This window comes from Lissotriton vulgaris, chromosome 1_1 (genome assembly GCF_964263255.1).
Source record: "Lissotriton vulgaris chromosome 1_1, aLisVul1.2, whole genome shotgun sequence".
Classification (NCBI taxonomy): Eukaryota; Metazoa; Chordata; class Amphibia; order Caudata; family Salamandridae; genus Lissotriton; species Lissotriton vulgaris.
Genome location: NC_141685.1, coordinates 1,589,228,670 through 1,589,254,055, shown reverse-complemented (window position 1 = coordinate 1,589,254,055; position 25,386 = coordinate 1,589,228,670). Strand labels below are relative to the sequence as shown.

Here is a 25,386-nt window from a genome sequence, read left to right as displayed (position 1 = left end):
CAGTGCTGGGAACTGCCATGATGGAGCTGTCAGCATAAAGGGTACGAAAGGTGCCTGGGCACATCAATGAGGGATGCCCATTTGTATGCAAGCGATCCCACAGGGCCAGAGAGCGCACCTGTAGGGAACGTTGCCTTGGCAAAGATGCCAAACATCGCATTCAGGACATGCAAAGATTCTGCTCCTGGACTCGGAAAGGGTGGCTAAGGATCCGCAACTGCTGGGTCTGGATCTGACCGAGGCCATGTGGCGGGCTGCGGCTGTGGCGCCGAGGACACCAGGGCCAGTACAGAAGAAGTCACAGGAGAAGACTCCTTGGGCACCGGCGAATCCCTCGGCGTTGGAGAGTGGGCCAGAGTCACTACGGAGACGGAGAAGGCAACAACGAGATATCATCTTGTGCATGATGCCGTTGAGCAGGAGAAGCTAACCTTGAAGCTTCGTAGATCAATCCCGAGACCCATGTTGGCACTTCTTCTTATGCTTTCTCAACTTCTAGGTGTGAGAGGTCGACGACTTTGACATGGACCTCTTGCGCCTCCTCTTCTCCATTCTCACTAGGGCCATGAAAAGCTTTGCCTCACACTCCTTCAATGCCTTCAGATTCATCTTCTGAAAGGGCGAACATCCTCCGATGTTGTGATCTGACGACTCTAAGAACAAAAGGGGATAGGTCCATAAACACGTGGTGGGGGCTAGACCCTTTATAGAACATATAACACAAATTGCCCGAACCACAAAATCTCTACAAGCTTATTAGGAGGGAAAAGATCCATTTATTGTGATTCCCCTCGACATCCTACTTAGTGTCAATGTTTTTTATCTTTTTCAAGTTATGACAAGCTATATGACAGAAAACAACAATACATTAAATATTTACACACCTATATATACTTTGTACATACAGGAAAAACAGATTCTTTACACAGTACAAAAAGAAAATTTCTTGCATCAAACATTACAAAAAACTAAGAATACATCACAAACAACATTAGAACAAACATTACAATCAAACAATGAGAAAAATAGGAAAAACCAATCAAGGGGTGATTATAAGCAAATGAGTGGCTCTTAAACAAATCAATACTGGACCAGCCGGTCCTAGTATAGTAGAGATGACATTTTATTCCACCCTATGAAAGTGCCAACACGTTTCGATATCAGGCACAGTGTCGCTGATCTCTCATCAGGGCTGTTTTATTCTTAGTATCTGTAAGATGCAAAGAAAATATTTTACTCATCACTCTCAAAACCGAACTTCTTTTAAGGCAATGGGCTGAGAAAGAAAATTGCTACATACCAAACTTGGTTGTCAGTAGAGCAGGGCATTAAGGCGTAAAGAATTTCAAACCAAATATTTCTAAACGTGGCCAGGCAGGACAACCTACAAGAAATTTTAAGAATTTTTTTTGCATTGGTGAATCTAACCTGCTCATGGTTTCATTACTAAGGCGTCACCCAGTGCTACATAAAGCATACCTTGCTATTGTCGACTGCCGCCAACCGGCGTTCTTATATATAATCCACCACCATGAAGGTAGGCTCCTAAAACAGTAGTGACAAATGTTTTAGTGGTGGGGCTGTTGATTGCAATGTTCGCATAGTGCATGCATTATTAAAATACCAGGAAAGGCAGGAATCATTTCGCCTACCTTAATGATGTATTTCTATTCCCTTTTTAATTTTTGGAATTGTGCTCTCAATTTGTCGTCCTGTGTTAGCGAAAAAACGAAAAAGCGAGTGTAAGCGCTTGTAGCCAAAAGTATGACCATTCAAACAGATTATAAGCATGAAATAGACAGGAAACATGTCCTGGCATTTACCTGCTCGAAAATAACATACGCCGCTGGTGTGATCAAAGTTTTCTCAAAAGAGATGGCCGCGCAAGCACTTCCTGTATTTAAAGCCCACCTCCAAAAAAGGCAAGATGGGACTTGTAGTGTACTCATAATTGCGCTACGAGAAAATTATTTTTAATATGGGAAGCGCATGTAAAATCAGGGCGCGCCTGTTACGTGGTGTCATTGTCAATGAATGGAGGCAGAAAATCTATTTTTTAACTATTTTGGTTACGCGCTGGGTTTGAACTAAAAAAACTTCAAAACTTTATTGGCAACTCGTATCTGAACACTAATGTTAAAACGGGCCATTTCATTTAAATTTGATAAATGCTGATTTAAATAGCATTTATTCCACAAGTACGGCGAGCACATTGAGGGTCATTATTGTGATCGTGTATTGCATGCACCCTTAAAAAAAAAACTTTAGTAACAGAGCATGTGGGGAGTCTGTAGGTGACGCTGCACCCATTAATAAGATTGCATAAATCTACCTGTCAGGCAGTGGCCACGCTTATTCTTTATACACAAGATGTGTTAGTGAAAAGAGGATGTAAGGCTACAGATTAAGTCCAGGGATGTCTGACAGATGCCAGTCTGCTATGCTGTGTGTCTATGCCAGTTATATATGGGCTATCTCGGACAAGCTATTAAGGCCTGTTTGAGTGCTATTGTATTTCAAAATGAGATAAGCCTCTTTCTGGTGTAAGGCACGCTCAATGTCGTGGCATTTTGTCATTGAATTCACAGTGAATAACACCGACCATTTAAATTCATGTTCATTATGGTCTTTATCACAGAAGTGCTCAACCAGAGGAGCGGTCATTATTTTTTTCTTTATGCGTGATCGATGCTGGCTGATCCTTTAGTTGACTTGTTGGCTCGTCTTGCCTATGTAGATTAGTGGGCACGGGCAAAGTATTCCATAAACGACATTTTTCGTTTTGCAATTGGAGAATTCTGTATGTCTCCACTTAGTTCCCTGATGGATAAATTCATTGCCCTCAATTGTGGTAGAACAAGCAACACAATTGCCAAACCTGTGATGATCTTCCACGGGCTTTAGGTTCCATTGTGCCAAAAGGTCACTTTTAGGTTTTGGAATGGTAATGTCAGCTCTAATCAATTGTTCGCCAATACTTCGATTTTTTCTATAAGCGAAGATGGGCTAAGGAAATGGACAATTCAAACATTCTAATAGATGCCAATTCTTTAGAACAGCTTGGCGCAACTTGTGGGTGTTGGGACAGAACGTTGTGACGCACACCATTTTGTTCATCGGAGGGCGTTGCTTAAGCTGCAGCAAGCATTCTCTCAGCGTGTATCTAGCACGTTTGAATGAGTGCTTAAGGAGCTTCTTAGGGTAGCCCCTGTCCTGCATGTCATGACAAAAAGATCTCGCATGTCTTTCATAATCAGCCACATCCGAACAATTACGCCGAATTCTGAGCAATTGCCCATAGGGCAGATTGGCCTTTAAATTGTGTGGATGGGCACTTCTGTGGTGCAGGATGGTGTTCCTATCAGTCGCCTTTCTATGGAGAGATGTTACCAATCGTCCTTCCTCACATCTCACTTCAACATCCAAAAACGTCATGCGACTAGTGCTGTTGTCTATTGGGAATTTGATGTCCCTGTGCCTTGCATTGAGCCATCCATGGAAAGACATTAGCTCCGCCTGACTCCCCTGCCACAGGAGCCAGACATCGTCAATGTATCGATACCACTGTAAAATTCGATCTCTGAATGGGTTGTTAGCTTCCACGAACTTCTGTTCGTATTATGCCATGAAGAGAACCGCCATTTCTGGGGCATAAGGACACCCCATGGCGGTCCCCTTCACTTGCATGTAATACTCACCATTAAAGGTGAAATAGTTTTTCTTAAGTGCTATTTTCGCCAATTCTAAGATAAAGGCAGTGGGGACCCGATGTGGTCTTTCTCTCTGGTCAAGGTAAATCTCCTTCACTTGTAGAGCCTCTTCTTGAGGGATTTGAGTATATAGCGATGTGACGTTCATCGTCACCATGATTTGAGACTGTACATGAAAGCTAGCTCTTTCAACTTTTACCAAAAAATCAGTCGTATCTCGCAAATATGACTTTACCTGACTCAAAAAAGGTTTTAAGAAAAAGTCCACATACTGTGCGATCAGCTCTAGACATGAGTCGCACCCCGAAACTATGGGGCGGCCAGGGGGCTCTTGCATGCTCTTGTGGATCTTCGGAAGAAGATAAAGGACCGGAGTCCTAGGACATTTCTTAAGAAGGTAGTCATGTTCCTTGGTTCCCAAGAAGCCATTCTCTTTGCCATAATCTAAAACTTTGCCAATTTGTCCCTGAATGTCTTTAGTTGGATCCTCCGATAATGGGCGATACCAATTGGTGTTCTTTACTTGTTTCTCACCTTCTGCCAGGTACATAGGGCGGGGCCAGATGACTACTGCCCATCTTTAAGCAAACCAATTGTCTCTCGTTGCTTCTTACTCATGTTCTGGTGGGTGAAGCTCTTACGTTTCTCCATCTTATTGATAGAGGAAAGCAGTACCTGCTCAAATGCCAGCACCTGTTTAGGGATGTTGGTATAAGGGACAAATTTTACTTCTTTCTAAGACCTGTTGTTTCCATACTCTCAGTAGGTGGGTTATTTGCAAAAAATGCCTTCAATCTTATTTTGCGGCAAAACTGTATCACCTCTAATTTGAGTTTGGTACAGTCGGTATTCTTACTTGGCACAAATTTCAAGCCAAGATTAAGTACTGTTTCCTCTTCACTAGATAATACTCTTGAGGACAAATTAACAACCATTGTAGATCTTCCTACGGTTTGTTGCTGCTGCTCCTGGTTCGCATATCCCATGGTACCTTGTACCTGGGTTTTGTTTGTTTGCCCTTCTCTAAAAAAGTCACCCCTTTCTTTTGGTTCCTATTGTCTGATCCCGAAGAATCAGAGGAAGATGTACTGGAAAAAGTAGTGAATCGATTCCTGGACCTGCCTTGGTAAGTTTCCCATTTTTTGAATGTAATATTTGTTCTAATGTTGTTTGTGATGTATTCTTGGTTTTTTGTAATGTTTGATGCAAGAAATGCTCTTTTTGTACTGTGTAAAGAATCTGTTTTTCATGTATTTACAAAGTATATATAGGTGTGTAAATATTTAATGTATTGTTGTTTTCTGTCATATAGCTTGTCATAACTTGAAAAAGATAAAAAAACATTGACACTAAGTAGGATGTCGAGGGGGATCACAATAAATTGATCTTTTCCCTCCTAATAAGCTTGTAGAGATTTTGTGGTTCGGGCAATCCGACGACAGGCATCAGAGACAATCTTTGTGGGGGTCCGTGATGGACATATTACCCCCACGTTCTCTGCAAGGCTTGAATCCTGACTTCTTCAGTGTAGCCATCGCACTGCTACACCAAGGGAGAAAGTAGAAAAAAGTAATAAGAAATATGGAGAGTCCCAGAAAAAAAAGTTACACGTCGACGGCGCGGATAAAAGGGAACTGACCTCAGCACACAGACGAGGTCTTCTTTTGGCTCCGATGATGTCATACGGAGTCGCGAGTGAAGTTGTGTCATTTTGAGGTCCTCATCGACGTGGGACAAGTAGAAAAAAGTGTCTGTGGAATGCTGGTGCAAGGGGTAGTTCAAAAGGTGAGGAATCCACAGGCAGATGTATCCATCAGAAATGACATTTCTACTTGTTCCCATTCAAAGGTGGGCACTTATTAAATGTAATAAGGTAATCCAATCCCATGGGATTGGTAGTGAAAAACTAATTTTGGATTTTTTTTATTACCGGGACATGTAAAACTTAATAACTTAATAACACATGCAGTACCTTTTAAATGTGCTGCACCCTGCCCTATGAATCCTTAGGCTGCAGAGGGTCACACAACTGACATTATGCAGAGTCCTGAAATTTGTCCAGACACCACATACACTTGGGACGTGGGTCTGTAATAGACATGGACTTCCTGCAAGAAGAATAGGGCTTACACCCTAAAGACTTTGGATGGATACCCCAGAAAAAAAAGACTTAAGGAAAACATAATGAGATCCAATGTATCATACATCATTCTGGACCAATATTAGTGAATGAAGATAGGAAGGCAATAACATCACCAGCACAGATGTCTGCTATAAAGCTGTGAAACATAAATCAGAGCCTGCGTGGATCAGTCATCAAGATTGTTTAGCCTTGCTTGGCATCGGCATGGGGTAAGGAAAGTACAAATTTCCAAAATCAGGTCACATTTTTAGGGATGGTTATCATAATAGGAGGTCTCAATTTCAGCCCATCAATCTAGGTTTCTACAAGGTTTCAAATTTTAATGTGCCAGACTAATCTCTGACATCCTTTTGCTTGTAAACAATTGCCCTCTCTTTTTTCATTTTTCTTGCGTTCAGTCCACTCTCTAACATTCTAGTTGTTCTGAAGGATAACACTGAGCTTAAAGAAAAATTGTCAACAGGGAACTAAGGTCCAAAAAAAAGGTTGATGAAACTAAAACATCAGAATTATCACATATATGACAGGCAACAGTTAAAAAGAAAATGCTATGCTAAAAACTCACCTTGGATTGGGTAAATGGTCTGTAACCTTCTAAGTGATATTTTGGAATTTTGATGCCATCATTGAGCTGATTAATTTCACAGAAAGCCTCAGTATAAAACTTTAAATCTGTCAGAGCTTTTATCTATAAAAAAGCAAGTAAATAGAAAGTAAATTGTCTTTTGTCTTGGCTGTGCTTTGTTATAATTTTCTCATAATTACAGCTGTGTTATCAGTCTACTAGAATGCATGACAAGACAAGGACTGCCACATCATTTTAGAAGGTCATATCAAAAGGTTGTATCAAAAGTTATGGTGGATCTGTGGAATAGTGTCATCTTATATTATGTTATTACAGTTTTACATAGCTTATCATTATAGTGCACAAAGGTGGCTCTGACACACTTTCAACACAATGTATTATCCTGGAGGTATAAAGAAAATATCAATAACTTATATCGCTTTGATTACATGAAAATTGTGATTTTCTGTCATCAGATAAATCAGAGATGATCTTGCCTATTGTCCATTGCTAAAGCATTATGCATGTGGTCCCTAGGACCTTTCTGAAACTCAGATAACTCATTTCATGTTGTACATCTTTACTACAGACATCTGAACACATGTTTCTTCTATTTTTGGCACATGCCCACAATATCTCAAGAAGTATGCAGGGTAATTTCTAAGCATAGGCCACTGAGTCGATCACCTAGAAAGCATAATGTCGGGTGTTGTTAATAATGAGCCCACTGAGCAAGTGTAGCTACTTGGGTATCAAAAAAGGGGCTGGGGGGCACACAACAGTACATTGCGAAAACAAAATGTCTTGAGATGGACTTTGTTGCATGAATGTTGATGTAAACTGGAATTTATACCATTTAAATGATACTGAAAAGGCAAACACATTTATTGGAAGTCATCACAATTACTTCAGACTTGATGTTGCAAGGGTTCATCCCATTTTAACTGCTATCGGGAAAATCTAGGTAGATGTGCAGTTTCTCTGGGATCGTAGACGACAAACCAGTAAATATTGTGCTGTAATAATCTATTAAGAATGAGCAAGCTGCCAAGTCCCTTATTTCTAGATTGTTTTGGCTTTCTTCAGGGGTGTATCCTTGGCGGACAGTTAGATTCAACAAGCCAATTGCATTGCAATATTGTGTACAAATCTATTTACTTTTAATTTGCATTATTCTTTTTCTGAAAGTATTCCAATCATCTGGCTTTGAGGTGATTCCTTTATTGTTATTGCTTCCTCTGCGTTTCACTTTAGCCCACTGCTCTTGAGCCAAGTCGATACCATTTCTGAGCATCTAGCAAGGCCACACACCTTGGGGATAATATAATTTCTCAGTGCTTAATTTGTAAAATAAATAAGTGACATGGCACTTGTCATAAGGCCACATTCACTTGCACTGACCATTGCCGCTGTCAACACTGCCAATTACAGAAACAATACAACTACCAACCATCACACATCTACAAGAGTGACAATTCTGACTATTCCAGGCCCCCCGGCTATAAGACTAGCGTTGACAGCAGACATTAATCATTTTTTATGTATATTGAATTAGTAAACAACTGTTGTTGGGCTCATCTCTAAATTAGACAAACATAGCCTGAAACAGCCTGGAAATGGCTAGAGGAGAAGCCTCCCTTCACCTGGCGTGCACTCCTCACGCACACGCTCCTGTAGTGTAGTTCCTATATTCTCAATAGGCTCTGCGCATTGGAATAACATAAACGATAGTTTAGATGTAGGACTGAAGTCGACTAGGTCTCTATTGAACATGTAAGACCTAATTTGTGATTGCCAGCTAGCTCAGAGGTCACTAGAAACTTTCTCGAACCCTAGATACGTTACAACACTCCGACGTGGCCAGGCTGGAGATGAGTGTAGTTGCAGCGTTGCTCCTGATGCATCCGGTGGTGCCATTCTCGGCTGGACTGGGGGATGCTCTGGAGCCCCACCGTTTGAGATCCCTGGACCCTGGGTAAGCACGCGGGGGCTACTTAATCCCCGGCTGCAGCAGAAACTCAGGCCACCTGACATTCTTTTAATAATTGGGTCTATCCTGGACCTACAATCTTGACACTACAGTGGATGGGGAACGTGGCTGACCACATATGTTCAATGTTCCTACTTTAATTATTTTTCTCATGTTTGGGTGATAGTTTGGGGCTGATAAGAGAGTGGTATGAAGGAACACTGTTGGGGTTTGGTTACTCGGTTGTCGACAGTTCCTAGTTTTTTCCACAAGCGGTACTTCATGCTCAAGAAGTATAGGGAGGGGGTGGGAGGTTTTGGTTTCTGTTTTCTTTTATCGTTATCTTCACACTGAGACTAGACATTGACGTACATGGAAAGGTCCAACAATAAGCACATATTGCCCCTCCCATCCAACCTTAGACACAGCATTGACAGACCCAATTGCAGTGCAGGTTGCCATTGATACTCCAGGCATTGTTCATCTTTTGTCCTGGAATGTAACAGGATACTAGGACCTGTTAAGCATGTCAAGATACTGAGACGGGCCAAATGTGATATGGCTAATGTGCTCTTTCTGCAAGAAACCCCACCTAGTAGGCACTAGGTCCCCTTCCCTAGCCTGTACGGGGTACAAGCAGGTTTTCCATCCTGTCTTTGTTTGGGGATTACGGAGAACAGCCATATTGATCCATCTGTGTTGACCTTTGATGGCAGATATGATATGGCAAGATAACCAAGGCTGTAGGTTAAATACAGACTCTAAAGTCTGGGCAAAAGGCCTGGCCCCCAGAAAATGTTCTGTGATTACCACTTTAGTCCATGCAGATCAATCTGGCTTTATGCCTAAAAGAACCACATGACACATCATTCAGAGGGTACATAACGCACCAACAGTAGCACATAGAATACCCATGCGCTCCTGCTGGTGGATCTCCAAAAGGCATTTGGCTCTGTACTTCAGGACTGTCTGTTTTGCCTTTTGCAGAAGCTTAACTTTGGGCCTAATTTTATCTCCTGGACGTGACTGCTGTACTACTCACTGAGGTGAGATTGAGGGTGGAGGTGGGAGGTTTGATCTCTGGCCAATTCCCATTATATAGGGATGAAACAAGCTTGCCCCCTGTCACCCCATTTGTTCGTGTTCGCGATTGAGCCCCTGTCGGCATGGATAAGGATGGACGCCTTGGTGAATGCTCTGGAGTTGGTGCCGGAAGTCTCCAACAGGATCACACTATATGCCGACAACATTCAGATTTTTTGGGACGACCCCCCTAATTCAGGTCCTGGGGATTTTCAGTGTGTATTCTGGGCTCACCATTAACACATATCAATTCTCAGATCCCATTGAGTGTACCTTGGGAGCACTGGAATGGGTGACAGACTTACAGATCATTCAGGAGGCTTTCCAATACTTGGGAATATATGTGACCAGCAATCCCACATGAGCTTGTGAACGGAATATCCAACACCATCTTGATCGGGTGATCCAGGACCGGGGTTATTGGGCAACGCTACCATTATCCATAATCAGACGCTCAGCCATATACAGAATTATCATCCTGCGCTGTCTGCTATAACAACTGCAGAACTACCCTTCCCACTGCGGTTTTCAAGTGATACAAGTCCTTGCTGAGTGCTTTTCTGTGGTGGCAGCATACCCCAAGGTTTGCTTCATCCAAATGCTACAAATCCTTGTGTTATAGAGGTATTGTAACATCAGATAAACTTTCATACTACAGAGCATATCACTTTATAATTCTAACCAAGTGGTGGTTCCTCAGTGCATCCGATCCTGTGTTCGCAACTGAAAGGTGGCCATTACAGAGGACTCCTATCCTACATCTGCTGGATGGAGGGTCCCTACCAGTGCACCTCCCAGCATCTACACAAGTGGTACTCCAGACTCTCACAGAGACCTTGGCTGGAAGGAAAACCTGACAAAAGAAATCCCATTAAGGCATGAGACTTGACAGTCACAGGTCACGGCACTAGAATGTTTTAAGTTCTGGTTTGCTAAAGGTATCACAAAGTGGGGGACGTCTTGTCAGAGTTCTGGAACTACAGACAGAATATGACCTACACTTTTCAGAAATGTTCTGATATATGCAATTAAGACATGCTTTTATCCAAAATATTTGAGGGCTCACAGACATACCGGAATAAAATACCCTGGAGTACAGAACAGCCAACTGACCACAAAATCTCACAGATTTACCAAACATTAGTTATGTTAATACATTTGTAGAGCACGCGTATACCCTGAGGTGTCTAGGTCCTGAGGTAAGTGATTAGTGATGAATACACCCTGACACATTTGATTATCAGTGAAGGCTCGGGCGAGGGACATGGGGCAACCGGTGCCTCCCCCAGAGAGTTAGTGATTTCCTCGCAGTTCCGCCTGATACAGTGGAAGTAGCGATACAGGGCTTACTTCACCCAGGAGAGATTGTGGAAGATGGGGGCGGTGGACACACCGACCTGCCTGAGATGCCAGTTGGAAAGGAGACTTCCTCCACACGACCTGGACGCGCACTCAAATGGCTCCATTCTGGGAGGGGATGTTGGTGTGCCTACAGAGAGCATTGGGTTGGTTCTCCACCACACAACAGAAGAACTAGATGTTGAGAGGTCTCGCACAACCCGGCTGGGGGTAGGTGATAGCGAAAATAGAATTGTCAGGGCCTAGAAGCATAGGGAACCCCCACCATATGAATGGTGGTAATATGGGCTGGATCTTTACATGAGATTGGGAATTCCCATATAAAAGGCCAGAGGTTGCCCCTTTAAACATTATAAAATATGGGCAGCATGGTGCTAATACCTAGGCATCACAATACAAAGGCCTAAAAATTCTAGCTACTACCCAAAGGAAGACATTTGGTCCTTTGAAGGAGGGGTTGATCCCAAACAACAGGAAAGAATACATTGAGCTGATGGGTGGTCTCGGGGAAGGGTGGATCATGTACTTGTTTTTATGCATATGATCTCTAACATGCAATGTTAAACATGGTCTTGGCTAATTGTTTCACTGTTGTTCTGTAAAATCTTACAAGTAATAACTGGTGTATTGATGGTACAAAAATCAATAAAGAATAGTGATAAAAAATAACGGAGACGCCCCAACAACAACGGTTAGTGCAGAAGGGGTGATCAATGAAGATGAGATAATTGTAAATGTATGTAAATGTAAATGTATTGGCATTTATATAGCGCACTACTTACCCGTAGGGTCCCAAGGCGCTTTGACCGCTGCGAAACCCTTCCTGGCTTCCCTGAGAGATGGTCCCTTAATGGGTATCTCCAGGGTGAGACCAGGCATCCCCGGCGGTCTGGTGGGGCCGTTAGTAAAGATGAGGCAAGCTAATGCCCAGAGTTGCCGAGTGTGATCGCTGATCAGAGTGGGCACCGAGGCGAGAGAATTATCGAGCCCGCTGACCCTGGTCCAGAAACCTGCCGCGCCGGGAATCGAACCCTGGTCCCGGGCCGTCCTCTGCTCTCGGGTCTGCCGCCTCTAACCAGTGAGCCACACTACTTCTAATTGTGTTTAAGAACATACAGAACAAGCTGTCTGAAACAGAACATAGAATACTCCATGGTGGTACCAGGAAAGTCATTCAACAAACACCACTTCAGCAAACTGTCAACATCGCACATGAGTCATAAGCGATAGTAGCAACCAGAAAAGCAGGCAGAGAAAAACTAAGGTTCCCTGGACTAAATTGTCTGGTAGAAGACATGATCCAAACATGCCACCTATGTCAAAGCACAGGGCCGCTATCATGGCCAGAACAGCCACAAATTTCCAACCTCCCAAAAGCAATGCAGTCAATTTTGGCAACTGCTATTGAAGAAACGCTAGACATGAAAACATGTTACTTACAGTTATCCAGTATTGGTATCTTTCTTAGATTCACATGCTTGAATCATCCTTGCCGTCAAGGTGGGAGTCTCAGGGCAAAAATATAATAGTAGTAATTCATATCATCATAGGCAACTGTGCATTTCACTGCAGTAGACCATCCATATCCTTTTGTAAAAAGAACCAAAGCTGAAACACAGCCAATCAGACATCAGCACCCTCTAGAACACTCCACAGAAAGGCAAGACCCTCAGATTTTCTAGCACAAGTAACAAGAGTTTTTATAATAATAATTATAAGGGAAGCCTCTCAGGGGAGGAGGGTGCGTTCGCATGTGAATTTATGAAAAGATACCAATACTGGATAACTGAAGTTACAGGTAAGTAACTTGTTTTCTTATCCAGTTTTGGATCTTTCATAGATTCACATGCTTGAACGAGAATAGCTAGCAGTTACCAAAGAATGATTATTCAAATTTAATGTTAGAGGATGGCGGGTACCATATAAATAACTATTAGATAACTTTGGGCCAGATGTACGACCATTTTATTTTGCGGCTCGCAATTTGCGGCTAATTGCGAGTCACAAAATAAAATGTACAACAGTGTGTTTAACACTGTTTGCGATTCCCAATGGGGTGGCAAATTGTGAGACTCAATAATATTAATGAGCCTCTAGAAATTTGCGACCGCATTGGGAATGATAGGCCCTCCCTGCTGGGCCCTGCAGACCATCATGTCTGGGACTGCTTTGAAATGAAGCAGCTTTTGGTTTTTTTAATGCAGTAAGTTTTCCTTAAAGAAAAACGGGATGCATTTAAAAAAAAAAAATGAAACATTTTTGTTTCATTTTTTAAGGACCGGCAGTGGCCCGTGGGACCACTGCCTGCCCTTAAAAAATATTTTCGCATGCATTTGCAAAGGGTATGTGGTCCCCTGGGGACCCCTTGCCATTTGCGAATGCATTACCACCTACTTGAAGTGGGTGGTAGCTGCGAATGTTTTGCAACCGCAATTGCGGTTGCTAAACATTAGTACATGGTTTTGAGACTCGCTATTTGGAAGGGAACGCCCCTTCCAAATAGCAAGTCGCAAAATCTATTTAGCAAGTCGCAAATACATTTTGACTCGCTAAATAGACTTTGTACATGCCCATGATGCTTTTGAATGCGCAAACGGGTTTGCAAACCCGTTTGTGCATGCAAAAACGGGTTGTACATCTGGCCCTTTATAAATAGACACACATATATATGTACACATACCAATATTTATAAAGAATCACGTAAAAAACATAGAAATAACATGTCAACAAAATACCACAGAATCGAAATTAATTATTCACTTCCAAAACAGAGGCTTACCTTATTGAAAAAGGTTGTGTAAGACTGCTTGTCTTACCTCCGCTTCCCCATCTGTGGCCAAATCCAAGCAGTAATGCCGCAAAAATGTATGCACGGTTCTCCATGTTGCAGGGCTGCACATTTTCTCCAATGGCACCACTGCAAAGAGCTCCACTGAGGATGATGCTGCCCTCATAGAATGAGCCTTAGGCTTGAAAGTAAGTGGCCTGCCTGCTTTAGAATGGCAGAAATGAACTGCAGCTGCAATCCACCTGGCAATCATTGCTTTGGGCCAAATGTTATCAGCAGCTGCGTATTGTCTGCATACGAGATGGCCTCAAAGCCGTAGGACCTAATTATCTTGGCCAGTGGGGTGATATACAGATTGAAGAGCATAGGGCTCAGGATAGATCCCTGGGGAACTTCAATACATAATGGTATGCTACACGCAGCCTGTGAGCCTAGGTGCACAGTGGTGAAACGGTCCTTTAGATAGTTGTTAAACCAGTCATGGGCCTTCCCTTGGACCCCCATCTCCCAGAGCCGCTGTAACAAAACGTCATGGGAGATGGTGTTGAAGACAGCCGACAAGTCTAAAAGAACCAGCATAGCTGATTCTTTTTTGTCCAAGGCCCGCCTGATGTTATCTACCATTTCAACTACTACCGTTTCGGTGCTGTGTGCCACTCGAAACCCTGATTGAGAAGAATCAAGAAGCTTATGGCTTACTAAGTGATTAGTTAGAAGTTTATTTACCAGGGCCTCAAGAGCTTTACCGAAATAAGGCAGCAGTGAAATGGGGCAGTAGTTGCCAGGTTCACTGGCATCTAATGTGGGCTTCTTTAGGATGGGTCTAACTTGCACTATCTTCCAGTTTCTTGGTACAACAGCTTGTTCCAGGGACATATTAAAATCTCTGTTAACCTCGGTGTCAGCCGTGAAGCTATTTTCCTATTGATCTGAGGGGAGAGGATCAGCAGGAGAGCCAGGTTTAATTTTGACAGTAACTTCTGACACCTGTTCACAGGTTACTGATTTAATATTCATCAGCAGAGGTTCAAGTGAATGATTCTTCATAACTGGAGACATAAGGATGTTGTTTTCTTGGGGGAAATATCTATAAATAGCTTTGACTTTATCATCAAAAAAGAAAGATATTTTGTTGACCCAATCCTAAGCGGGAGCAACAGAGGGTTGAGTAGCTTCTGGGGAGGTGAACTCTTTCAAAATTTTATATAGCTCCTTCCTGGAGTTTACAGCATTCTCAATCCTCTCTGTTAAATACAACTTTATAGCCTGTTTAATGTTATTTAGATATAAACAGTGGCTTTCTTTATATCTAGCTTGATCACTGGCGGACTGTCTTTTTCTCCAGAGACGTTATTATTATTATATTATTATTATTATATTCTTATATAGCGCCAGAATCGACCCCCGAAGGGGTATCTCCGCGCTTGCCTTGGGAACCCGTCCTGGTTTTTCCCTGTGAGATAGCCCCTACAGGGCATCCCCAAGGTGAAAGCCAGGCATCCCACCGCGGGGGGCCGTTGTGGAGATTAAGCAAGCTTAATGCCCAGAGTTGCAGAGTGTGAACCCATGATTAGGTCAGGCACCGAAGCGAGAATTATCGAGTCCGTGGACATTTGAGCTCAAGACCCTGCCGCGTCGGGAATTGAACCCTGGTCCCGGGTCTGACCTCTGCTTCAGGGTCTGCCTGCTCTAACCAGTGAGCCACACTTCTCCACGTTCTGCGGCCCTGTTGGACAGTTTCTCCACTTTTAGAGCTGCAGTGAACCAAGGGGAGGGTTTACTCCTGGACTTAAGTCTCAACGTAGGGGCTACTGTGTTCAGAGTGGATGTTATGGCATGTTCAAATGCCTTAGTGGCCTATGTTATCTGTATCAGGGAGGGCTGCAATATTAAAATGAGTAGAGAAAGAGGCAAGGGTGATCTTACGCCTAGGTCTAATGACAGTACTGTCCTTGTCACGACTCACCATATGGTCATCCATAAGAAGACTAAAATTAGTTAGATAGTAATCGGCCCAAAGAAGCTGTAGAGGCTGACCAACTACGAGCTTAGTCGAGTTTGTAAATAAAAGGTCTAAGGTGTGACCGGCCTGATGGGTCGGGCCAACTACTAATTGTTCCAGCCCTAATGTCTGCAGTGATGTTATCAATTGTTCAGTGTCCGGGTCCAACAGTAGGTTGACATGATAATTAAAATCCCTGATAAGAATAAAATTATTTGCTCCCAAAACAAAGGGCGTAATGAGCTCTAGTAACCCACCTACAAAATTAGCTCTATGTCCTGGAGGTCTATAAACTAGGGCTCCTGTCCATGTTTTGGACGACTCCATTATGAATTTAAAAATCAGAATTTCTGACTTGCATAAATTCAGGGAGTCTATAATAGTGGCTTCTAATGTATCTATCGTGGCAATTGCTATTCCCCCTCCTCTCTTAGATGCTCTGTCAAGTCTAATTAGCTTATATGGTGAAGGAAAAGCAATAGCTTTTCAAATGGCGTAGCTCGATTAGTAGCAATTGTCCATTCTGTCCTAATTCTAATGAATCACTGGCACACATTCTGTTTGCTTTCCCAGCCTATAGAAATCCCAGGTCCAGATGGTTGAAACCTTTATGTCTAAATCTGGGGACCAGGTCAAGTAGCCAGGCATTTAGGATTCTAAAAACATCTACTAAAGAGTCTATAGTGATCGCTGTCACTAAGTACTTGGGCTGGGTGTGGGTGATTTATTTGAAAGAGAGGAGCCTTAGGTAAATGTTTTATGCTCCCTAGTTTTAGGTGATTGTTCATTGCACTATGCACTTTATTGTTTTGACACCGAATGAACTTAAAACTGAATCAAGGAAATTTGGTCACCATCGGTGGCAGTTTTGGCGGAGTGTATTCTAGCAGATATTCTAGCTATTTATTATATAACTATGAATTTTATCAGGAAAGTTTGATCCAGATTTGTTTTTTCTACTTTTACGTCGCATTATGCTTATATTTTATACATTCTCACCTCTATGTATTATGTATTATCTTTTGTGATTTTAAATCGAAATAAAGATTTCTGATGACTGACTGGCATATGTCCAGCAAGAACCTCACTTACATGTGATAACAAAGTTGTTGTTTTTGAGATGTTTGACTTCATTGTATATGTTGGGGAAAACGAAATGGTAAAGGGTAGAATGCTTGAATTAATCTCAGCCACTGACAATTACTAGGACCGCATGCCAGTCTATCATTTTTTTGCCAGCTATGCCACTCTAGGTAGGGACCAGTACATTGCAAATCAGCCTTGGTCCTGCTCCAATAGAAACAGTCACTCCTGAACTGCCAAGCCAGAGTCACCTCTAGACATTTCTACAAGCAGCCCCAGGCCAATTTTGGTCTACGTAGGCCTCATCTGTGAGGTGCAGCTTAAGTTCTGTAGAGCAGTGAGTACAGGACCCAGGTCCGGGCATTAAGATCACACTTAGTGCACTGCACGGGAAAAATGAAAAGGTAATAAGTAAAATGTCTGAATTGATCTCAGCCACTACTATGTACATTATACATGTTGTCAGAAATTTTGGAAGTATGAATCATCATATTTGTTAACATCTCTGTGTTCATTCATTTTTGCGAGGGCATGTGTTCAGCCTCAACTCTTTTTTAGGTTCCCGCCTAAAACAGCACATACGTTGTCACTTGGGAGACATATTGTTAGATTACAGTGGCCTTCACTGATTACTATTGTTTGGCTTCATTGTCACTCTCATATACTTGCTAGTTGTGTAGGCCAGCCTTCCTCTTGTTTTTTCCATCCCCTAGAGCATGAACGGATTACTATGTTCTTCGACAGCTTGCTTTTTCAGGTGCTACTTTTTCTCTTATAATTTAAGTGCGGTATTGTGTTTTCTCACTGTGTGCTTCTAACCCACCTCTGCCGAGCTCAGTGTTCCTCTTGACTATGTGCATCCCGCAACTACCCTTGCATTGCTTTCTTACTGCCAGCCTCATATTGCTGTCTTTTTCCCATTTCATCCCCATCACCTGCGCCCCTCTGTTACTTCCCCCACCTGTGCTCCCATTTTGCTTTTTGCCTCCTGACACTTGTGTTGTTTCTGCCCCCCATTTTGTTTCCCCTGCTCGCTTTAAAAACCCACCCCCTTTCGTGTCCCCATGTTGCTTTGCCCCTCGCCCCCATATTGCTTCTGCCCCCTACCCACACCCCTTCTTGTTTCTTTATCCCCATGTTATTAACCTCACTCGCTAACAAAAAAATAAAGCTATTGTGTATTTTTTTTCATTTAGTTACAGATCTAACTCAGATCGGTAAATAAAAAACAGCAACGTCATAAGCATTTTTTATTCTAATTCTTTAGCCATGCAGTGCTGCATGTCTAAAACCATCGGTAAAGCCGTAGGGACCTAAAGGGGGAACCTATTGGCTTTGTCATGATTGTTTAAAAAATCCAGTGGACCTGTGTATAACATGCACCCTCATTTAGATTAACATGCAACACCTGGTGGTACTGCCCAGCAGCAGTAATAAAATACTATGTACCACTACCAGAATGAATTAATCAATCAATCAATCACAGAATTTGTATAGCGCGCTACTCACCCGTAAGGGTCTCAAGGCGCTGAGGGGGGAGGGGGGGGGGGGGGGGTCTTGAGTTGTTTTCTGAAGGAGAGGTGATCCTGGGTCAACCGAAGGTGAGTAGGGAGGGAGTTCCATGTCTTGGCTGCCAGGAAGGAGAAGGATCTTCCTCCGATGGTGGATTTCCGAATTCTTGGGACGGAGGCCAGTGCGAGGCTAGAGGATCGGAGCTGGCGGGTGGGTGTGTAGAAGGTAAGGCGGCTGTTCAGGTACTTCGAGCCCATGTCGTGGAGAGCCTTGTGTGCGTGGTTGAGGAGTCTGAACATGATCCTCTTGTTGATGGGGAGCCAGTGCAGGTCTTTCAGGTGGGAAGAGATGTGGCTGCGGCGCGGGATATCCAGGATGAGTCGGGCTGAGGCGTTCTGGATGCGCTGGAGTCTTTTCTGGAGTTTGGCTGTGGTTCCGGCGTAGAGGGTGTTCCCGTAGTCCAGACGGCAGGTGACCAGGGCCTGAGTGACCGTCTTACTGGTTTCGGTGGGGATCCACCGGAAGATCTTTCGGAGCATGCGCAGGGTGTTGAAGCAGGAAGACGAGACGGCGTTGACTTGCTTGGTCATCGTGAGGGAGGAGTCCAGGATGAAGCCCAGGTTGCCTGCATGGTCCGTTGGCTTGGGTGTGGTGCCCAGGGCAGGGGCCCACCAGGAGTCGTCCCAGGCGGAGTGCGATGATCCCAGGATGAGGACTTCCGTCTTATCTGAGTTCAGTTTCAGGCGGCTGTTCTTCATCCACTCGGCGACGTCTTTCATCCCTTTGTGTAGGCTGGTTCTGGCGGTGGCGGGGTCGTTGGTGAGGGAGAGGATCAACTGGGTGTTGTCAGCATAGGAGATGATGTTGAGGTGTGTTGGCGTGCGATGGCTGCGAGGGGGCTCATGTAGGCGTTGAAGAGGGTGGGGCTGAGTGATGATCCTTGTGGTACGCCACAGATGACTTCAGTGGCCTCGGATCCGAGCGGGGGAGGTGGACTCTCTAGGTTCTTCCGGCGAGGAACGAGATGATCCACTCCAGTGCCTTCTTTTGGAGTCCAATGTTGCTGAGGCGCTGCACTAGGGTGCGGTGGCAGACAGTGTCGAACGCTGCGGAGAGGTCCAGGAGGATGAGGGCCGCTGTTTTCCCGTTGTCGAGCAGGTATCGTATGTCGTCAGTGGCTGTGATGAGGGTGGTCTCGGGGCTGTGGTTGGCTCGGAAACCAGACTGCGAGTGGTCGAGGGATCCGTTCGTCTCGAGGAAGGCGGCAAGCTGTCTGTTGACGGTCTTCTCGATGACTTTGGCAGGAAAAGGGAGGAGCGAGATGGGGCAGTAGTTCTTGAGGTCGGTGGGGTCCACTGTTGGTTTCTTCAGGAGGGCGCTGATCTCGGCGTGCTTCCAGCTCTCCGGGAAGGTGGCGGTTTAGAAGGAGGTGTTGATGATGTCCCGGAGTTGGGGTGCGATGATGGAGTCGGCTTTGTTGAAGTCGTGGTGGGGGCAGGGGTCGGTTGGTGATCTGGAGTGGATGGTGTTCATCGTGCGGGTGGTGTCTTCGGTGCTGACCGGGGTCCAGGCGCGGATGGTGGTGGTGGGGGGCGTTGGTTCGGTGGTTGGGTGCGTGGTCTGTGCGCCAAAGCTGTTGTGTATGTCACCGATCTTGCTGTGAAAGAATGAGGCAAGTGAGTCGCAGAGGTCTTGCGAGGGAGTGATGTTGTTGTTTCTGGCGCTGGGGTTAGAGAGCTCTTTGACGATGCTGAAGAGTTCCTTGCTGTTGTGGGCGTTGTTGTCCAGTCGTTCTTTGAATGTTGTCTTCTTGGTGGTGCGGATCAGCTGGTGGTGTTTGCGGGTGGTGTGCTTGAGGGCAGTCATGTTGTCTGCGGTTTGATCGTTGCGCCAGGCTTTCTCAAGGATGCGGCAGTTCTTCTTGGAGTTCTTAAGTTCGTCTGTGATCCAGGAGGCTTTCTTGCTGCCGGGTCTGCTGGGGGGGTCTTCAGTGGAGCGAGGTCATCTGCGCACTGTGTGAGGTTGCTGGCTGCTTCGTTGGGGTCCGTTGTGCTGGCGGGAGCGTTCTGGCTGAGGGAGGTGGTGGGCTGGTTGGCGGTGATCTTGTTCCAGCTCCTGCGAGGAACCTGTTGCGGGTGGTGGGGGGTCGTGGTTCTTCTGAAGCTGAAGTGGATGCGGCTGTGGTCAGTCCAATGAAGTCCGGAGAAGTGGCTGAAGGAGATGTATTTGCTGGAGGAGAAGACGGGGTCAAGCGTGTGGCCGGCATAGTGGGTGGGGGTGTCCACCAGTTGCTTGAGTCCGAGGTTGGCAAGGTTGTCTAAAACGGTGGTGGTGTTGCAGTCCTTGTTGTTCTCCAGGTGGAAGTTGAGGTCCCCTAGGAGGATGAAGTCTGCGATGTCTTCGCTGAATTGTGTGCGTGGTCCCGGGGGTCTGTAGATGAGGGTGCCTCTGAGTGTGGTCTTGGGGTCGGTGTGTATCTGGAAGTGGAGGTGTTCTGCGGCGGTGAGGGTGTCGTCGGAGTTGGTCGTGATGCGGATGGTGTTCTTGTGTACGATGGCGATGCCTCCTCCAGTCTGGTTGACACGGTCCCTCCGGGCGATCTTGTAGCCATCCGGGATGGCTATGGCGATGTCAGGCGCTGAGGAGGCGTTCATCCAGGTTTCTGTTAGGAAGGCGACGTCCGGTGATGTTGTGTCGAGCAGGTTCCAGAGTTCCACAGCGTGTCTGTGGACGGAGTGGGTGTTGAGCAGGATGCACTTGAGGTGGTTGCTGCTAGTGCTCGGCTTGGCGGGAGCGGTGCAGGTCCGGAGGCAGGTGAATCGGCAGGCTTGGCAGGTGAAGGGTCCGTGGGTGCGTTTTGGGCTGGCTTGGTAGCAGGCGGGGTTCTGGCCAGTAGTGAGTGCGTTGAGGGTGGTGGCGTCGTAGGTCCGTCGTAGGTCCGTCTGGTGGGCTGGCAGCAGGTGGGGCCAGGGGTCCTGGCGCTGGACGCGGTCCAGGCTGGGACGGGTGCAGACGGGCTTGGCTTCGGCGCACAATCGGCACGCCCGCTGCGCGTGTCCGCTGCACGTCCGCACGGTCTCCATTTAAGGCGAAGTGGGAGGGAGGATCAGCTGGGAGGCGGGAGCGGGGCGGCCAGTGGGGACACAGGAAAAAAGGGGGCGGGCCGCAATGGAGCAGTGGCGGGAGGCGGGAAGGTCACACCAGGGGAGTCAGCGGCAGAATCGCTAACCCTACAGACAAAATAAGGGGAAATACAGGGAAATACAGTGAAATACCAAACAAGGCAAAACGAAAATACAATAGAGGCACAGGAGGGCAAAACGAAATGGAAGGAAGAACGAGCAGCAGCAGCGAGGGGGCACCGAGGTCAAGGGCGGACCTGAGGTGCTGGGGCACAGAATCGCCTGCAGCTGGAGGGCCGCACGGCGTGGGAGTGTCCTGAGGTCAGGTCACACTCATCTGCGCCGCGCGGTCTCCATTTAAGGCCAAGTGGGAGGGAGGATCAGCTGGGAGGCGGGAGCGGGGCGGCCAGTGGGGACACAGGAAAAAAGGGGGCGGGCATAAATAGGCACTAAAATGGAATAACAAAGTTAGTGCATGCTGTTGCACATTCATTTGCCTTTCTTGGTCGCCCATGTTGTTAGCATTTCTAAGCCTTGCACGCTCTGTGCAGTGACATGTTAAATGAGGACACGTCTTTTCTTTTGAACATCTTATAGAGGCCACTCTTAATTTACCTGTTTGGTGCAGCATTATAAGCCGAATTCTGGGAAATACATCTGTGAAGTGCGTTGTATATTGCCAGCACAAAGCAGTGCTTGGGTTCAGTTTCATTGGTTAGATGGATAAATGAATGTATTTGTCAATGAAAATGTCATTGCACTCAAAATTCTACCATGTCATACGAGTCAATCAAAAGTATGTGCCATGACTTAAATTAAGGGATTGACAAACAAATATAAACAAACGGATATCTCGGGCTTATTATGCTGGTATATTACAAACATTGAATTGGAAACTTACCTTAAGGATTCTTCCTTCAATACACCTTACAGGGTCATGACAAATTGTAGTAACGAAGTACTGATAAAGTGTGCACAAAGGCAAAACCTGCAGAGACGAAGTAAACATTTAACATTTAAAATAAATATTTTAGATAAGTTGCATGCTCTAGATCGTTGGACAAAAGCGCTGAATAGAGCGCGAGGCCTAGAACATTTTAATAGAAAGAATCTAATTAACATAAAAAAGATCCGAAGAGGTTATTAAAAAAATAGTCTTAGTAAAATTGAACGGTGTGTTTGGATCTTTGATGATAATGCTATTTGTGTTAACAGAAATAATCTAATTAACATAAAAAAGATCCAAAGAGGTTATTAAAAAAATAGTCTTAGTAAAATTGAACGGTGTGTTTGGATTTTTGATGATAATGCTATTTGTAACATTTTCAGTATGCCCGCTGTGAAAATTCAGAATATACCATCAACACACAGGTCTACACCCTCTTGCAAACGCTGAATGAATAGTAATAGTCACTAAGTGGTAAATTATGTTTTTTAAGTTGGACCCCTCTCCCACCACATTTGGAGGTGGTGAACCAATAATTCACCTCTGATGTCATTTAACCTACCCTGAAAGATGTGATTATTAATTCCCACTGAAAACAATAATAGGAACTGACACATATAGCAGTTACAAAGTCGTCTCAAACAGGGCTGATTCCGGGACCAGGAATTACCAGGCTACTGCCTATGGCACATTGAGGAGGGATAACTGTGGAGGGATGCCACCAGATTGCTTCTGTAAACACTTTGGGCCTGATTCAGAAAGTGGTGGTTATAACTTTGTCCATCAGGGTGACAGAGAACACTACGCCCACCACCACTGAGGACATCCTGGGCGATTCCATCCAATTCAATTCTAGTTAATAGATCTTTTTAGTTGCCTGAGAGAACAAGCATTTGCAATGCAATAGGTCTCGCATTAGGAAAGTTTGAGCTATTGGTCTTGTAAATGACAATTCTTTTATTTATGTGTTGGTTTTGAAAATAGCTAAATTACTAGCTTTGTTATTTACAATGCCAATAGTTATAACTTTCGCAAATGTGACACCTATAACCTGGGGTTGCGCTGAGTGATGCTGTGGTGGTGCTGAGTGGTGCTGTGGTGGTGCTGAGTGATGCTGTGGTGCTGCTGAGTAGTGCTGTGGTGGTACTGAGTGGTGCTGTTGTGGTGCTGAGTGGTTCTGTGGTGGTTCTGTGGTGGTGCTGTGGTGGTGCTGAGTGGTGCTGTGGTGGTGCTGAGTGGTGCTGTGGTGGTGCTGAGTGGTGCTGTGTTGGTGCTGAGTGATAATGTGGTGGTGCTGAGTGATGCTGGGGTAGCGCTGAGTGGTGCTGTGGTGGTGCTGTTCGATGCTGGGGTGGCGCTGAGTGATGCTATGGTGGTGCTGAGTGGTGCTGTGGTGGTGCTGAGTGGTGCTGTGGTGTTGCTGAGTGATGCTGAGGTGGCACTGAGTGATGATGTGGTGGTGCTGAGTGATGCTGTGGTAGTGCTGAGTGGTGCTGTGGTGGTGCTGAGTGGTGCTGTGGTGGTGCTGAGTGGTTCTGTGGTGGTTCTGTGGTGGTGCTGAGTGGTGCTGTGGTGGTGCTGAGTGATAATGTGGTGGTGCTGAGTGATAATGTGGTGGTGCTGAGTGATAATGTGGTGGTGCTGAGTGGTGCTGTGGTGGTGCTGAGTGATAATGTGGTGGTGCTGAGTGATAATGTGGTGGTGCTGAGTGATGCTGGGGTAGCGCTGAGTGGTGCTGTGGTGGTGCTGTTCGATGCTGGGGTGGCGCTGAGTGATGCTATGGTGGTGCTGAGTGGTGCTGTGGTGGTGCTGTGGTCTTGCTGAGTGATGCTGAGGTGGCGCTGAGTGATGCTGTGGTGGTGCTGAGTGATGCTGTGGTAGTGCTGAGTGGTGCTGTGGTGGTGCTGAGTGTTGCTGGGGTAATGCTGAGAAGTGCTGTGGTGGTGCTGAGTGGTGCTGTGGTGGCGCTGAGTGGTGCTGTGGTGGTGCTGAGTGGTGGTGTGGTGGTGCTGAGTGATGCTGTGGTGGTGCTGAGTGGTGATGTGGTGGTGCTGAGTGATAAGATGGTGGTGCTGAGTGATAATGTGGTGGTGCTGAGTGATGCTGTGGTGGTGCTGTAAAAATGCGTGCAGCACCCGAGCTTAATGTCCTGTCTGCCGACTTTAGTTATTTCTAAAATATTCGCTATTAAAATGGGATCATAGGCGGTGCAGTTCCAATGTTTATAAACATAAAACAATATCCTGTGTTGGACAACTGTAGGGTTTGCAGCGTTGTGCAAGAGGACAGAAATAATTACCCACAGTCTATTTATTTAATTTATTTATTTATTTATTTATTATAAAGTTTTGTATAGCGCGAACAAAACCTGTGGGTATCAGAGCGCTTAACATGAGAGAGGAAAAGGGTTAACATATATATAAACAGTTAGCAAAGATCCATCAGAGCTCACATAACTGTAGAATGACTCGAAGCTCCCAGGGCCGCCAAGGAATGAGTTGTTAGGACCAGCAAGTGAGAAAGGGTTTTGCAGGCTTTACTACACGGGGAGGCTGCACCACACCAGTATGAAATGAACAGGGAATACATTTTCCAGAACAGCAAAAAACAAGTGTTGGACACATTATTTTAGCTTGGTGGAAAAACTGAACTTACATATGATACTGTATGCAGTGGAAGATAATAGGAGCAAGCTTTTGTGCCACACAACATTTTAACTATATAGTAAAAAATAAGTCTAAAAGTGTATAACAATTCCAAATCGGAAACAACCTGGTCAAACTTGCTTCCTACATATGTACATGTCGGTCCATATTTAGCTTACATGGAGTACAGCCAACAGACACCAACCACGTGTGGCAGAGAATGAAGGCGAGAATGTGGTAGCATAACATGCTCTTGGCATTGCTGTGGGGAGGGGAAATGCGAGACACGGCCTCCAAGTCAGGATGTGGCATAACGGCTAGAGCGGTCGCTTTTGAAGCTGGGGAACAGAGTTTGAGTCTCGGCGGGAGGGTCAAGATCCTGTGAATCTGGGCAAATCACTTAATCGCTCCATGCATAAAAAAAAAAGAATCTGTGTATGTGTGCGCTGCAACTGGCTC

General features: G+C 45.2%; 1 protein-coding gene across 1 annotated transcript in view; it reads right to left on the bottom strand.

The window, feature by feature from the left end:
* CFAP54 (cilia and flagella associated protein 54) overlaps positions 1 to 25,386 on the bottom strand; it is a 2,285,874-nt gene that overhangs the window by 813,704 nt on the left and 1,446,784 nt on the right. Inside the window, exons 47-48 of the mRNA XM_086918163.1 lie at positions 22,238 to 22,324; positions 6,419 to 6,541 (exon numbers count right to left, since the gene is read on the bottom strand). Coding sequence (XP_086774289.1) covers positions 6,419 to 6,541; positions 22,238 to 22,324 — 210 coding nt within the window. The remainder of the gene's footprint in view (positions 1 to 6,418; positions 6,542 to 22,237; positions 22,325 to 25,386) is intronic.